The following is a 14,358-nucleotide window of genomic DNA, read 5'->3' on the forward strand; positions in this document are numbered from 1 at the left end:
GAGAAAAAAATTCGAGAAGGTGTGAAATTTTTCGACAAAATTAAAAAATTTTGAATCATTCTGGAAAAATTATTTTCGGTTGCGGGGGTCAAATACAATCATTTTTGATGAATAGACATACCCCCGAAATCCTACGCGTTTTCGAGTAAAAAATTCATTACCGGAAATATAATTTTAGGCCAGAAATGTCACCTTGAAATTTCATGCGAATCTTTAAAACACTATAACTTCTGAACGGATTGGACGATTTTAATGTTCAAAAAGCCAAACGCCGCGTATTTTACTGTAGAATATGTAGCAATTATAAAAATATTCGAAAAGTTGATGCTTGACCCCGCAAAATGAGAAAAACCCCCCAAAAAATGGTCCAATTTTCAAACAGTCATAACTCCTACAGTAGTGAATACATTTCAATGAAACTTTTTTCTGAACTATAACTTATGAGTATCTACGAAAAAGTATTAGGCAAAATTTCCGTAGCGCGTCAAACAAATTTATCAAAAATCAAAAACTTATTTTTAAGAAAAATCGACAGAGGGTAGGTATCATAGTATTTTTTTTTTTTAATTCTAAAGAACGCACAAAGAATTGACGTCTAGACTATAATACCATCTTAAAGTCCTCTTCCTATTATAGTTTTTCAAAGACTTTGAAAAATGTCAAACGCATTTCATACCACGTAAGAACAACTAATATCGTTGTACCGACAACAATGACAAGCAGGTGTTCAATTATACCTATTATATTAGGAACAGTCGACTTTCGATTGGAATTCGTCTGTTGTTTCCGGGAATAATTCAGTTTTTATTGTTTTAGGAATCAATCGATCATCAAACAAGTGTCCAATTGTAACAATTAATACTCAGTAATTTACATGTTGCGTCGTTTTAAAGAATAAAACATCGCGTAATGGCGTTGGAAAGAACAGTCGTAGCGTCGCTCAGAAGAACGAGCCATCAGCATCGCGTTGGATTGACAGGTATTCGACGATCGAGATCGAGCATCGGGATTAATTTTCATAAATAACGTGACGCGCTCTAAACTTTCGATACCCTCTAAACTCAAATTGTTTTTACCCCTGGGATCTCTGTCGGTATTTTTTCAACCATCTCGTTCACGATTTCATCAAACGATTCATTTCGACAACCGATAACTGGAAACAAAATAAATATTCATTAATCCTCCTGTATTTATTTCACAATAAACTGTAACCGAGCTAAAAAATAAATTGACCGCTTGCTTGTCGGTCCGACACCCTCGTTACGCTTTTTAAACCTTTGCAGACGGTGTCTACATACGCAAGGCAACATAAATATTAAAAACATTGCGAATATTTTGACTATTTTAGTTTCGTGAAAAGAAATCGTACAACGATCTTTCTGGGGTCGTTTTAAAGGTTGAATCATCCACTTTCACATCTCTAAGTTCCTTTTACACGAGGAAGAGAGAACGAGAAAATGATTTTGCAATGATCGATTGATCGATGAAGCGAGTAACGATTGCCCCTAATTCGTATGTAGTAATCCATTGAATTCAAATAAAATTTATATGTCTCGTACAGAAATTTATAGATATATGTTACTTTTTCGAATATTCCCAACGTTCGTGGTCTAAAATATCCGTCTGCAACAGGTTAATAAGTGGTATTATCACGGAAGGATTATAAAAAAAATGTTACGTAAAATGAAACGTTTACGATCGACTTATTTCACACACAGCAATATCACAATGTTCTGGACACGCACGATACCGGTGCTCGTCGCCGTGTTTTTGGTCCTCGGCCTCGGGGAGTCCGAAAATACCGAATCGAAGGAACCGAAGGAAACTTACGTCGGCCTGTTCGAGAGGACAATCCGTCCACTAGCGACATCCAAACGAATGCTCGAGCAAGGGATCGCTGCCTTCAGAAACGACTTAAGGACACTAAGATCTCATCTGATAGATCAGGACGATAAAAATCGAACGACGATCGCTGATGTCCTGAACCCGATTAAATTCAAAATCAAAGCGATATTCCCAGGTACGTGAAGTTGTTTTGTACACTTCGAAGCCTTAAGAACGTTGAACGCATAACAAATTACCCTCGACCGAACATGTATCGCGTCCAGCATGATCGCAGGAGAACGATAAAATGAATGCTAATTATTCAGACTAGAAATTCCATAGACGTTACCACGGTTCATTAATTTGGCGTAATTTTAATCGCAGGAACGTATTGGTGCGGCGATGGAAACATATCACCGAACAAAGGAGCTCTGGGATTGTTCAAGAAAACGGATGCCTGCTGCAAGGCTCACGATTCTTGCCCGAAAACGATTCCATCGAACGGAGAAAAAGACGGCCTGAAAAATAATGGTATTTTCACGAGGTACTGGCAAAGTAGATTTTGAAATAATATTTTATACAAAGAGGGGGCAGTTATAAAATGTTACCCGGATAAACCCGTTCGTTTTTTAACATAGAAAAGGATATTCAAGGTCGAAATTGTTTTTTCGTTTATAAGATCGTTAAAGGGTAATTAGAGAAGAATGTTGTTTAGAGAAACAGGTATAATAGTTTAGGAATTTCAATCGTTTACATACCAAACTCAAATGTAAGTGTTCAGTGCGGCGACCTTGCAGAACATGCCATTAGGCTACAGGATAGCAGCAACTGCAAAATATTGACAATTAAGAAAGACATGGAAAGTCGTATAAGAATAACTTCTGTCGATTAAATTAAATTGAACTATTAAATTAAACGTTTACTATAAATTCTCTATATTTAAGAATAAACGGGTTATCCTGGAAACCTGTTTTAAGTGCCCCACCCTGTATGCAATAAGGAGCATAAGTGAACCAATAACACATGATAATACTTGTTAGAAAACGTGTGATTATTAGTTCAACTATGCTCCTTGTTGTGTTTAAATTATGACCAAAATGGAAATAATATACAATATATTTTATATATGTACATAGATCGCATTGTGATTGCGACAAAGAATTCTATCAGTGCTTGAAGGAAGCCAATACGATCATTGCTACGGATATCGGAACCACGTATTTTAATATTTTAAGACCACAATGCTTTAAAAGCGATTATCCCGTCGAGAATTGCAAAAGATACGCAAGGTAATGTATTATAAAAAATATAGGGTGTTCGACCACCCCTGGGAAAAATTTTAATGGGAACCAATTTGTTCATGGAGACTTCATTAAAAAGTTCTTAACGTTTAAAGTTCCGCCCGTTCTGAATTTTTTTCTCGAAAATGCGCAAGATTTCGGGGGTATATCTACTCACCAAAAATGATTGTAATTGACCCCCGCAACCGAAAATAATTTTTCCAAAAAGATTTGAAATTTTTTTTTTCCGTCGAAAAATTTCACACCTTCTCGAATTTTTTTCTAGAAACTGGGTAGGATTTCGAGGGTAAGTCTATCCACCAAAAATGATTGTAATTATCCCCCGCAACCGAAAATAATTTTTCCAGGACGATTTGAGATTTTTTAATTTAATTGTTAATAGCTTTTCAACGAAGCCTCAGTCAAGAAATTGATATTCTTGATTTTTGTCTTATTTTGTCCTCCAAAATTTCCCATTAAAATTTTTCCCAGGGGTGGCCGAACACTCCTCTATAATGAACGTTCGTATCCTTCGTAAATGACACACCCGTGTAATATATGTTAAAATTAAATTTCAGACGCCGAGTGATAGACGACAAATGCGTGGAGTACAATTACGATCGTGACAAATCAGAAAAGATGCAGTGGTTTGATAATCCAGACTTTATTGGTATTTGATCATTTTAATAAACTAATCTATGAAGCACCGTAACCAAAGATCTCTCACTGACCTTTGTACATTATACATATAAGTATACATTAATGCGCGGTTGAATTTTACTAATATCTACAGTCCTTGACTCATCAAAGAACGTAAAGGGACTTCCCTTGAGAAATACAAATATAAACACGCGTAACGATTCGTATGGATTCGTATTAGCAATTCCGACTTCTAAGTGATAAATGTTACATAACAGGCAAAGATTAGGTTTCGTGTATTATATCTACCGGTAACGTCGTCAGGTTCCTCGCTAATTAGGTGCCCAGCCAGGAACCTTCGTCCTAGCTCTGGATAGTAGAAACAGGGGGGGAAGTTCTTCTGCGCTTGAGTGGAACAGGAAAATAGTGGGAGGAACCATAACTGCCTCGCGAGTCGCCAGTTCGTTACCCCTACTCAAATGAATAATTGAGAAAGTTGTTATGCTCTTTGTCTACGTAGTTAAGTTTTGTATGACATGCATCAAAACGCTTTTCTAAACACAATCCTCTTTGAGTCAGTATGGCGTACAGTTGTCGGGTCGGAAGAATCAAAGATATTTTATAAAATGGGTAATAAATATAATCTTTTTTAATTAGAAAAGCACGCGTGTTGATTGTGCTTAAGGAAGTTCAAAAGCTCCTTCTGGCGGTATTCCCCTTTTAATGATGTGGGGTATCGTTTTTGGCACCATACTGAAACACAAAACAGCGTAAAGTCGTTGGAACCAATCTCGAGTAATTGTGTCTTAAAACATTACGTGAAACTTACGTGATACAATCGATAATGGGGCACACTGAGAGGCAAAGGTTACAGCCTGTACAGTCGTCGGTCACTTTTGGAATGTGAGTTTCACCGTCGAACTGGATCGCTTGGTAACCAGAATCTGCACAGGCCATGTAGCACTTTCCACAGTTTATACACATGTCCTACCATACAAAAGGCTGATTGAGTTAACGCACAGTAACGAAAACGAACGAAAAACAGAGCAACTGTATTCGACGATGATCGAAACGTACGTCGTCTATCAATGCTACCACTTGCTGTTTGGTGGTCAACTCCTTGAAAGTTCCTATATGATCTACAGCTTTGCCAATGACATCTTTTATCGTTGGTACAGGCGCGATTGGTTTCGGCGCGGGTCTTGTAACCTCGACGGTCTTCTCGAGCGGATTCGAGTTTGCATTAATCTCGGCTAGCTTTTGTTCCCGAAGCTTCTGATATTCCCCGAAGTACGGTATATTCTAAAACGTTGATCGATTCTTATAGCGTTTAAGTACGTCTCAGACCCATCGCTACGCTTAAAATTGACTTTGACTGGAAAATACCTTGCCAAGAGCATGTTGCAAGGAAACCGGTTTTCCCTTTTGATGGCTGAAGGTCGGCGGACTCTGTCCGTCCCAGTCTTTCACCTGCTTCAGGCTCTTCAAGTACAGCAAAGCTTTCAAACCAGTTACATAATCATCGATCAAAGTGAAATCTTGATTCTGTATGGCGCTGCAGACCTATCCGTCAAGAGTAATCCACCATAAATCGTCCGAATTGTACGCGGAATAATTTGCAAAGAGATCGAGCTATTTGATCACCTGCACAACCGATGCGCCGCAGTGAAGAAATTGTAGTGCAACGTCTGCCGAATCGACACCGCCGATTCCGAGTATGGGGAATCCTGGGATGCTTTTCGAAATAGAGGAAACAGCTCGTAAAGCCTGAGGTCTCGTTGCGTTCCCCGAAACGCCACCATAGGTAGTGGCCTTTTTGATACCAACGGCCGGCCATGGGGTTGCATCGGCATGCAAACCCATTATACCTGACACAGTGTTTATGGCAGACACTCCGTCAGCTTGACCTATCATACGAGAGTTCCGTGTATTCGACAGTCATTTACAAACAAATTTAATAATGAACGCTTTCAACCTTTTCTTTTTTGGTCCCCTTCGTAAAATATCTAAAAATATTTGGGCCGAGTCGCATGTAATTGCCATTTCTTCGTACCAAATTTACTTCTCTTTTGAAAGAGTTATCAGAATCATCTATCTGAACGTTCGTCAGTTAATTTAAATTGAATGTTAACAATTTAGAAAGAAATACGCGTATACGGTACCTTCGTAAGCCGCCCTAGCTATTGAAACAATGTCGGTGATGTTTGGTGTTAATTTCACGAAGAATGGTATCTTTACAGCCGCCCGGACCCATCTCGAAATGTTTCTCACCAATTCAGGATCCTTCGATGCAATAAAACGTTGACTTTGGCATTGGTTTTGACTTTAAAAGAGAAATAAATAGAAAATGTAATGAACGTACTTGCCCACAAGCCAGTCCCATTCCAGACTCTCCCATTCCGTGTGGACAAGACAGATTCAATTCCAAGCCATCGGCACCAGCAGATTCAGCTTGCTGCGCAAGTTCCGTCCAATCTGCTTTATTGTACGTGCACATAATACTAGCTATAATAATCTGTCAACAAACGTTGATTTTTATAAATATCGACACCGTTGTTTGAAGAAGTCTGATAATTAATCCCAAGCAAATGCGATCTTCGAACCTTAGTCGGGAAATCTTTCTTCAGTTCTGTGACGCTCTTACACCAGTAAGCTGCCGTTTTTTCGGATATCAATTCGATGTTTAAGAAACTGCCTTGTTCCGGTCCGTACAGATGTCGCGAAGTCGAACCTCTGGTTATCCGCGGGGACACGTTGGTGACAAGGTCCTGGAAAGACGTACAGAGAAAAAAACATAAAATGCCTTTCGCGAAAAGCATTATTATTTTGTCAACGAATTCGCTTACTTTGTCCAAGGAGAATGTTTTCGTAACAGTAAAGGCCCAACCCGCTTCGAACGCTCGTCTGATCATGGCACTGGAGGTACAAGGTGGCGCAGATGCAAGGCCGAACGGATTCTCGAACTTCATGCCGCACATTTCGACGCTCAGGTCAACATCGTCGATCGGAGTATGAAATTTAGGCAATCGAGGAACCTCGGGTGCTTCCAAATTATGGGAATTCTGTCGGTCAACAAATAAAAAGCAACGTTTGAACTATTCTAGCGTTATTTCATATGCGTCATTTCACCTGGATGAACTTGTGGATCTGCCAGGCAGCTATTTTTCCATCGTTCACGGACTCGACGGTAGTGTTCGCGATACCAGCAAGATCTCCGCCGCAGAAAACACCAGGGACGGACGTGGTCATGGTGTTAGTGTCTACTTCCGGCAAATTCCATTTGTTCATTTTAACAGGAGCCATGGCTTGGATCACTGTGCGAAGTAAAGATATTTTATTAATAAACAAAATGGAACATATTCGGTACGTAACAAACTTATGCTTATATCCAGAAGTAACGGAGATATTGAAGAGACACGATTCAGATTTTTACCACTGGGATCCTGCAATCCTGATCCAAACGCAGATATAACGAAATCCGCCTTCAATCTAGAAATTTGATCTTCGCTTTCTACCCATTCGCCATTTTCGTTTTCCTCCGTTCGACAGAACTCTATCGCGACTATCTTCCCGTTGCGAGTGATCACTTTTTGCGGCGATTGGAAAGGGACGAATTCGCATTTCTCTTCTCTCGCCAGGTCGAACTAAATATAAAAGAATACATTCTGCAGTGAAGACTCACGATGGACCCTTGAAGTAGAATTAAACTGTCTATAGACGATCGCTTACCTCTTCGGGGACCGCTCGAACGTTGGTGAACCCTTTCCTGAAAACCACGAAGACCTTCTTCGCGCCACATCTCAGGGCGGAAGTAGCGCAATCGAACGCCGTGTCGCCAGCTCCAAGAACCACGACGTTCCCGTGTAAAGAAGGCAGTTGGTTGCTTTTACAGGCGCACATTCCTGGCTTGCTGCTTTTGGCCACCCGCGGCAGGAAGCTCTTCGACGTGAAGAACCCCATTTCCTCGGTAAGGTCCGCGAAAATCGGGATGGTCTTCGCTTCCGGGAGACCGATACCCAAGAAGATGGCTCTGTAGCCGGAATCACGAAGACCCTGAGAACATTTCAACGTTTGAATCGCGTCTTATGTCCACTGTGCGCGAAAGGTGTAATCGTTTACAATGAACAAAAATCTTGTAGCGACCTGTATCGTTAAATCGTTCTTGGACAACGCTCTGCCCAGTTCGATCTTCACTCCCAAATCTTTAACGAGGTCCACTTCGAAGTTGATGACGTCGTACGGTAGCCGGTACTGGGGGATTTCCGAAGAACTCAGGCCACCGATGTAGCGTTGTTTCTCGAAAATTGTAATGTCGTCGTAGCCCAGACGAGCTAGGAAAGTGGCGCACGATAAGGAAGCAGGACCACAGCCTAACAGCGCGATTTTAGAGTCAGCGTGCGGTACTTGTTGTCCAGGAATTCTGGTCTGAGGTACATTCATCCGTTTGAAAACCTACGAAATTTTTACCCGTTCAATTTAGTCGATAAATACAATTTATTTCTGGTCAAATTCGCTGTACGTTTCAATCCCTTACGTCCGTGGCGAATTGCTGGAGACCACCGATATTGATGGGCCCTTCCTCCACCGCGTACAAGTTACATCCACCTACGCAAAGATCGCTCGTTGGACAGACCATGCCGCAGGTCAAACCCAGCGGATTATCCGACAAAATCGCTTTCGCCGCACCGTAATAATTCTTGTTCGAAATGGAAGTGATGAAAGACTTGATGTCCAGCTGGGTCGGGCATGATTTTTGGCAAGGTGCGTCCGTGCATTTCAAACAGCGAGCAGCCTCCTTCAATGCGCCGCGTTCGCTCAATGTGGTGTGCTTGATGTCGTCGAAATTCTTCGTCAACGGCGGACATTTCTGTAACGTGGTTCAGTGGTTTTTTAGTATGTTATAGAGGATGAGATTTCGAACAATTTTTATCTGAACCATAATTGTCGCTTGGCCTAAGTTTTCGAGATACTTGGTAAGAAGGCTTTAAACTTCCTAATGGTTTTAATAGGTCGATGATCAACAATGACCAGCTTATGGTCACTGGTGGTCAACAGTGAGGTTGACATCAAGGTCAGCGGTCCAGTGAAGATCCAGAAATGGTCAAGAGGTGGGACCAATCGAAATAGCGTTGTTCCCTAGACCAAGCGGTTCTTAACTCTTCACGTTGACATTGTCTCCCCACTCTTCGACTTCCCCACTCGAAGACTACCGCTGGACAAATTCTTCAGTACCCCTGGAGCATCCAGGGGGAACGGGTCTCGCGGGCCTACGTCAGGCCATTCGTGGAGTGCTGACCACTGGGGGGACCAGGAGTGACCAGGACTGACCAGGACTGACCAGGGCTGACCAGAACTGACCACTACTGACCAGTGCTGACCAGTGGAGATCCGACGACTGACCACTACTGACCAGTGCCGGACCGTGATGACCACTGGTAAGAACTATTTAAAATTGCTCCCCCCACTTCTATTTTGTCGTTTGATACCAATTCAATGTTATGGAACTGTCTAACGCTTTTGCTAAATTACGAATCGTTTCTTATGTTACAGCTGGACCTCTGGTGCTGCTTCCTTCGTAATGGTAACTAATGCTCAACAAGTAGTAAGTTCACTTTACTTGTTTATGTTAGTATTACAGAACTGACCAGTTTATTTTATTTGTTTGGTCATAATTCGGTGTTGTTTTACTGTCCGGTTTTATTTGGTTATTATGTGTTCCTCCTCTATTTCTACTTCTGCCTTATTTTTTGAATTGGCATAATTGTGTTGGATCATGTACCATTTTTGTTTGCATATTATTTTATGTATTTTGTTTGTATATTATTTTATGAATTTCGATGTCACTAATTAGAATGAGATTTCTATTCTTGTTCTATTTCGCTAAGATATTTTGTTTAATTCTTGGGTATTTTCATTCTTTGATTTCATCGTTGGATTTTCAATTCTGCGTTGGATTTTCAATCTTTGTTTCTGTTCGTCGTTGAAATTTGTATGGTTCTTGAGATAATTTTTGCGATCGTTTGGTATTTTACTTCGACATTATACTCTCGTTACGCAAGTATAGGTAGGATGGCTTTGTTTGTGTTATGTGTAAATTTTGTACTTTTTCTTAGGTAGGTCTAACATCGAGAATCTTATAGATTCTCACTCTTAGCTACTAGTTTGCATGGTGTTCATTAAATTCCCTTTCGTATGTTACTAATATGGGTATCAATTTTAGTTTCAGATTATTCGCAGGGACATCGAGGGAAGACGCCACAACCGCCGAGGGACTTTTAATTCCAAGTTAATTAGACATAAGCTTCGTCGCGAATCTTAAAATTAACGTCGAAGATTTCTTTATTCTACATATTTCCGCGTCCTACCAAGCAATTATTAAACAAGTAGCTTCTCGTTCTCTCGTTCCCTCGTTCCTAGCTTCGGTCACCGCTGTTTCATCGATTGAAACATGTGATCGGCCGTGTATCGGGTCCGAAAGATCTAATCGCCTTCCCTTGGTAAGCTTGATTGAGGGAAAACGGCACTTCGCTGGAAGGTGTGGAGTTTCCGTATTCTGCGGAAACGCATACCTTCCAGCGGAAGTCGACCCTGTCTCAGGTACTCTCTCTTTGTCAGACAGCCTAAGTCGGGTCCTTCGGGCTCCCGGCGGGTTGCGTTGGAGAAATGGAGACCTCGATTCGGGGTTGCAGTTCTCTGTTTTCTTGTTGAGATCGAGTTAGCAAGGGCAGTAGGTTCGATCCTCGGATTCGCTGCACGGTTCAGCATCGCGTCGCGTCGCGTCGCGTATCCCACGATTTAGCTTCATCCCTCTTTTTAATCACATAATTGCTTGGTACAACTAATATCCAAGGAACTTTGTTTCCTTCTATCGTCCGAATTTTAGCTTCAAGTTGACTAGACTTGAGCTTCGACGTTAATTTTAAGTCCCTATTGTATGCGTCTCCTAATATTGCCAAGTAATTATTTAACAAGTAGCTTCTCTCGACTCGTTCTCTCGTTTCTTGCTTCGGTCACCACTGTTTCGTCGAACGAAACATGTGATCGGCCGTCCAGTTTGTCCGAAAGATCTCGTCGCCTGCCAATGATAGATCGATTTCTAGAAATAGAAATCAATCTACCAAGGGTAGTGTCGATTCGATCCGAAGATCTGCTGCACGGTTCAGCATCGCGTCGCGTCGCGTCTCCAACAATTTAGCTTCATCCCTTTTTAAACAAAATAATTACTTGGTATTTAGACTTAAGTCCCTAGTGTAGCCGCGTGTCCTGCCAAGTAATTATGTAACAAGTAGCTTCTCTTTCACTCGTCTCTGGTCCCCTCCGATCACCACTGCTTCCATGTAGAAAGCAAGTGATCGGCCGATTAGCTGGTCCGAAGGGTCAGTTGCCGTCCTCTAGCGAGACGATCCAAGGGAAAGGGTATTTCGGCCTTAGAGGGGATCAGGGACTGTTCCTGTCTACGGTAGCCCCGACTCGGGATCCCTCTCTCTGTTAGACATCCCGAGTTGGGTCCATTTGGCTCCCAACAGGCTGCTTGGGGGAAATGGGGAACCCGTGTTGGGTGCGTCGATGCCCTTCCCCTTCGATCGGACTTGCCAAGAGGCAACGAGCTGGCCCTTTTGACCTCGCTATTCGGTTCGCGTCTCTCGTTCCTTGCACTATTGCATGGTGCATCGCGTCGTATCGCGTCGCGTCGCGTCACCCACGATTTAGCTTCGTCCCTCTTTTAAACAAAATAATTACTTGGCATGGCTAATCTAGTTTCTAAGGATGTAAAAGGGAGATCGATGGAACTTGGATTCCATCTATCTCCCTTCGGGTCTCCACTCGCAGCAACCTCCACGTGGTGAGACCTGGTAATCGGTGTCACCCACGATAGAAAAGTTATTCTTCGTGGGTGACACCGAGCTAATGGCTGCGAATTTAGAATTGTTTCTTGATATAATAAACAAATTTAGATTTATAGTTAGGCAGGTGTTTGGTTAACCATTATGTTAGGCAGGTTATTTTTATTTGAAGACGAATTCTTTCAACTCTCTTCGTTGGTTGCACTTTCGTTTGTTTCTTCTTCGACCAACGATCGTTGGTCACAGAAGATCTTTATTAGTGGAGGGTGGTTGGGAATCGGTTAGTGCGGGTCTCCATTCGCAGCAACCTCCTCGTGGTGAGACCTGGGTAATATTATTTAGCGTTTAATTAATAATCGTATCACTCTTAGCTGGGTAATGCAATTATTAATTAAAAACTAAATAATATTAGCAAATTGGCTGCGATTCGCTTTGCATAGATCATCATAAATACAGAGCTTCTTCGCTAGATTATTTTTGATTCTCGTTGATTCATCAAAGAGTCTAGAGTATTGTCAGAGACGAGGTATACGAGTAGATCTTTCACCCAATATATTTTTTCGGCCCATTTTTCTAAGGTCTCGAACCCCCATTACCATTTTCGTGTCATTTGCCACATTACCAACAGATTCAGAAATGAATTTTAATCTCTTCCGTAGTCAACTCGCATGTATTTACGCAACACTACAGCTGTTTGCCTATCAATATTAATTCAGTGAATAGTTTCTCAACTGACCGCCACCCATGAGAAGTGGACGCTAAAATCACCTCCGAATTTTCAGGTCGGTATGGCAGTCAGATTGGGCCACGAAAGTCCATGAGGTGTAAGGTCTACGCGGATACCTCGCCTGTGGTACTACCGCGTTCACTCTGCCTGTATGGATGCGTAGGCGCGTTGCATCTGCAAGGCGCCAACCGATTGTTTTGTATTCACGTCGAGACGATCAACAGGCGATGCAAAGAGATCTAAAATTATTTCTAAGATATATACGCTGCGTATATCTTACACTGCACTTCTCGTTAATGTTCCTTTTCCACTTCTTCTTATTCTCTTTCGTATACGCCGAAGGGATCACGTTTACGAACGGCTTTATCTTCGGATTCAGGCCCAAAATATTCTGTAAAACCAATATTTGTCACGATCCAGATTTGAAAATCATATAAAGAAACGACAAGTTATCGCACTTACTTCGATATCGGGCGCATCTCTGCTAACTGTCACTGTAGGTGCCATGATTTCGCAACAATAGTAAAATTACGCGCAGTTCGAACAGTGATAATTGTAAACAATGTGCACTCGGACGAATATCGCGATATTGTACGGAAAATCGTGGGTAGTATCTGATGCAACTTACTTCGAGATACTGTGAAAAGTAAAACTTAGCTGGACTGTCTGAAGTATCGTTGTTACTATACAATCATAATGTGTTGACACATCACATGCTCGGATGACTTCTTGAGCTTCAAATGCCACGATAAGCTGACTGTGCATAGTACGTTCGACACATGCAGGGCCGTTCCTATGTGTTGATCGCCCAAGTGCAAAAAATAATATTGCCGCCCTTATTAATCTAATATTATCTAATTAAGAATTTGATACGTGTGCAATACATAAATTTAAAAAACTATCGCCTGAAAAAATATTTTGTAATTTTTGTATACATAAAATGAAATCATAGTTACAAGGTACGCTACCGAAATGGTATCTAAATCTTGTACTTATTCGGTAATAAAACCCACACGAGTAATGTTACAAATATTACTTCACTACAGTCTGTGGGCACGCTTGGATTCAACCGCGCAGGCACCTTTTGCACGCCCACTAGGGACGGACCTGAACACACACATGTTGCAGTCGACAAGGTTATAAGATAAAAACTAATCCTGCGGAGTGGGGATTGCAATTCTTCCGCCATGTACATTTATCAGATAAGGATTAATACTCTATCACACGTACATATACAGGGTGTTCGGTCATCGCAGGGAAAAATTTTAATGGCCGATTCCTGAGACCAAAATAAGACGAAAATCAAGAATACCAATTTGTCGATGGAGGTTTCGTTAAAAAGTTATTAACAATCAAATTCAAAAATTTCAAATCGTTCTGGAAAAATTATTTTTGGTTGCGGGGGTCAATTACAATCATTTTTGGTCATTACACATACCCTCGAAATCCTACGCACTTTCGAGAAAAAAATTCCTTACCGAAAATCTAATTAGGCGCATTTTTTCGACGAAAAGAAAAAATTTCAAATCGTTCTGGAAAAATTATTTTTGGTTGCAGGGGTCAATTATAATCATTTTTGGTGAATAGACATACCCCCGAAATCCTGCGCATTTTCGAGAAAAAAATTCAATACTGTCGGAACTTGAAATGTTAATAACTTTTTAACAAAGCCTCCATCGACAAATTGGTATTCTTGATTTTCGTCTTATTTGGGCCTCTAGAATCCCCCATTAAAATTTTTCCCAGGGTTGGCAGAACACCCTGTATACACATCCTTTAAATGATTTTATGAATATTTTATAATATAATTTTAGTAAACCCTGATATAAATGGAACCAATAATTTATTTGTTACTACAAATAATTATTTATTGTTGAGCAACTTCGTCCACTGGCAACGCCGAGGATCTAATTTATCTTGCGATAAAAATCATACGATCGATCGCATGAGACAATTTATCGAGAAAAGCAGATTTGATTAATCGAACATAGGTCAACTTTCTAATCAAGTATTTAATCAAATAAAGTGGACGACGGCTCCACTA

At 41.1% G+C, this 14,358-nt stretch overlaps 2 protein-coding genes across 3 annotated transcripts; one reads left to right on the plus strand and one right to left on the minus strand.

The window, feature by feature from the left end:
• Positions 1–873: 873 nt before the first annotated feature.
• On the plus strand, positions 874–3,932 carry LOC143351738 (phospholipase A2-like). Its single transcript, XM_076783576.1, has 5 exons — positions 874–979; positions 1,719–2,020; positions 2,209–2,368; positions 2,961–3,113; positions 3,683–3,932. The coding sequence occupies exons 2-5, from the start codon at positions 1,729–1,731 to the stop codon at positions 3,780–3,782; spliced, it is 705 nt and encodes a 234-aa protein (XP_076639691.1). The 5' UTR covers positions 874–979; positions 1,719–1,728; the 3' UTR covers positions 3,783–3,932.
• Su(r) (dihydropyrimidine dehydrogenase su(r)) lies at positions 2,597–13,117 on the minus strand. 2 transcript variants are annotated; one of them, XR_013081803.1, is made up of 17 exons: positions 12,777–13,117; positions 12,595–12,705; positions 8,278–8,610; positions 7,887–8,195; positions 7,473–7,796; positions 7,177–7,387; positions 6,873–7,057; positions 6,590–6,805; positions 6,347–6,511; positions 6,106–6,258; positions 5,906–6,026; positions 5,388–5,650; positions 5,130–5,306; positions 4,821–5,045; positions 4,573–4,730; positions 4,053–4,496; positions 2,597–2,652 (listed from the first exon to the last, which is right to left on the minus strand). XR_013081803.1 is itself a non-coding variant. In XM_076783573.1 (16 exons), exons 1-16 carry the CDS (start codon positions 12,819–12,821, stop codon positions 4,424–4,426), a joined length of 3,069 nt encoding a protein of 1,022 aa, XP_076639688.1. In that variant the 5' UTR covers positions 12,822–13,117; the 3' UTR covers positions 3,753–4,423. The 2 variants fall into 2 exon arrangements, 1 of the variants encoding a protein (XP_076639688.1); XM_076783573.1 differs by lacking the exon at positions 2,597–2,652 and having other exon boundaries at positions 3,753–4,496.
• Between the last annotated feature and the right edge of the window lie 1,241 nt (positions 13,118–14,358).

The sequence above is a fragment of the Colletes latitarsis genome, chromosome 2 (genome assembly GCF_051014445.1).
Source record: "Colletes latitarsis isolate SP2378_abdomen chromosome 2, iyColLati1, whole genome shotgun sequence".
In the NCBI taxonomy this organism is placed as follows: Eukaryota; Metazoa; Arthropoda; class Insecta; order Hymenoptera; family Colletidae; genus Colletes; species Colletes latitarsis.

What these genes read in the sequence shown, in the direction of transcription:
- LOC143351738 (XM_076783576.1), top strand. Translation starts at nt 1,729, where the DNA reads ATGTTCTGGACACGCACGATACCGGTGCTCGTCGCCGTGTTTTTGGTC. An exon ending in AATCAAAGCGATATTCCCAG is followed by an intron (nt 2,021 to 2,208) that starts GTACGTGAAGTT and finishes TTTTAATCGCAG; the next exon opens with GAACGTATTGGTGCGGCGAT. An exon ending in AATAATGGTATTTTCACGAG is followed by an intron (nt 2,369 to 2,960) that starts GTACTGGCAAAG and finishes ATATGTACATAG; the next exon opens with ATCGCATTGTGATTGCGACA.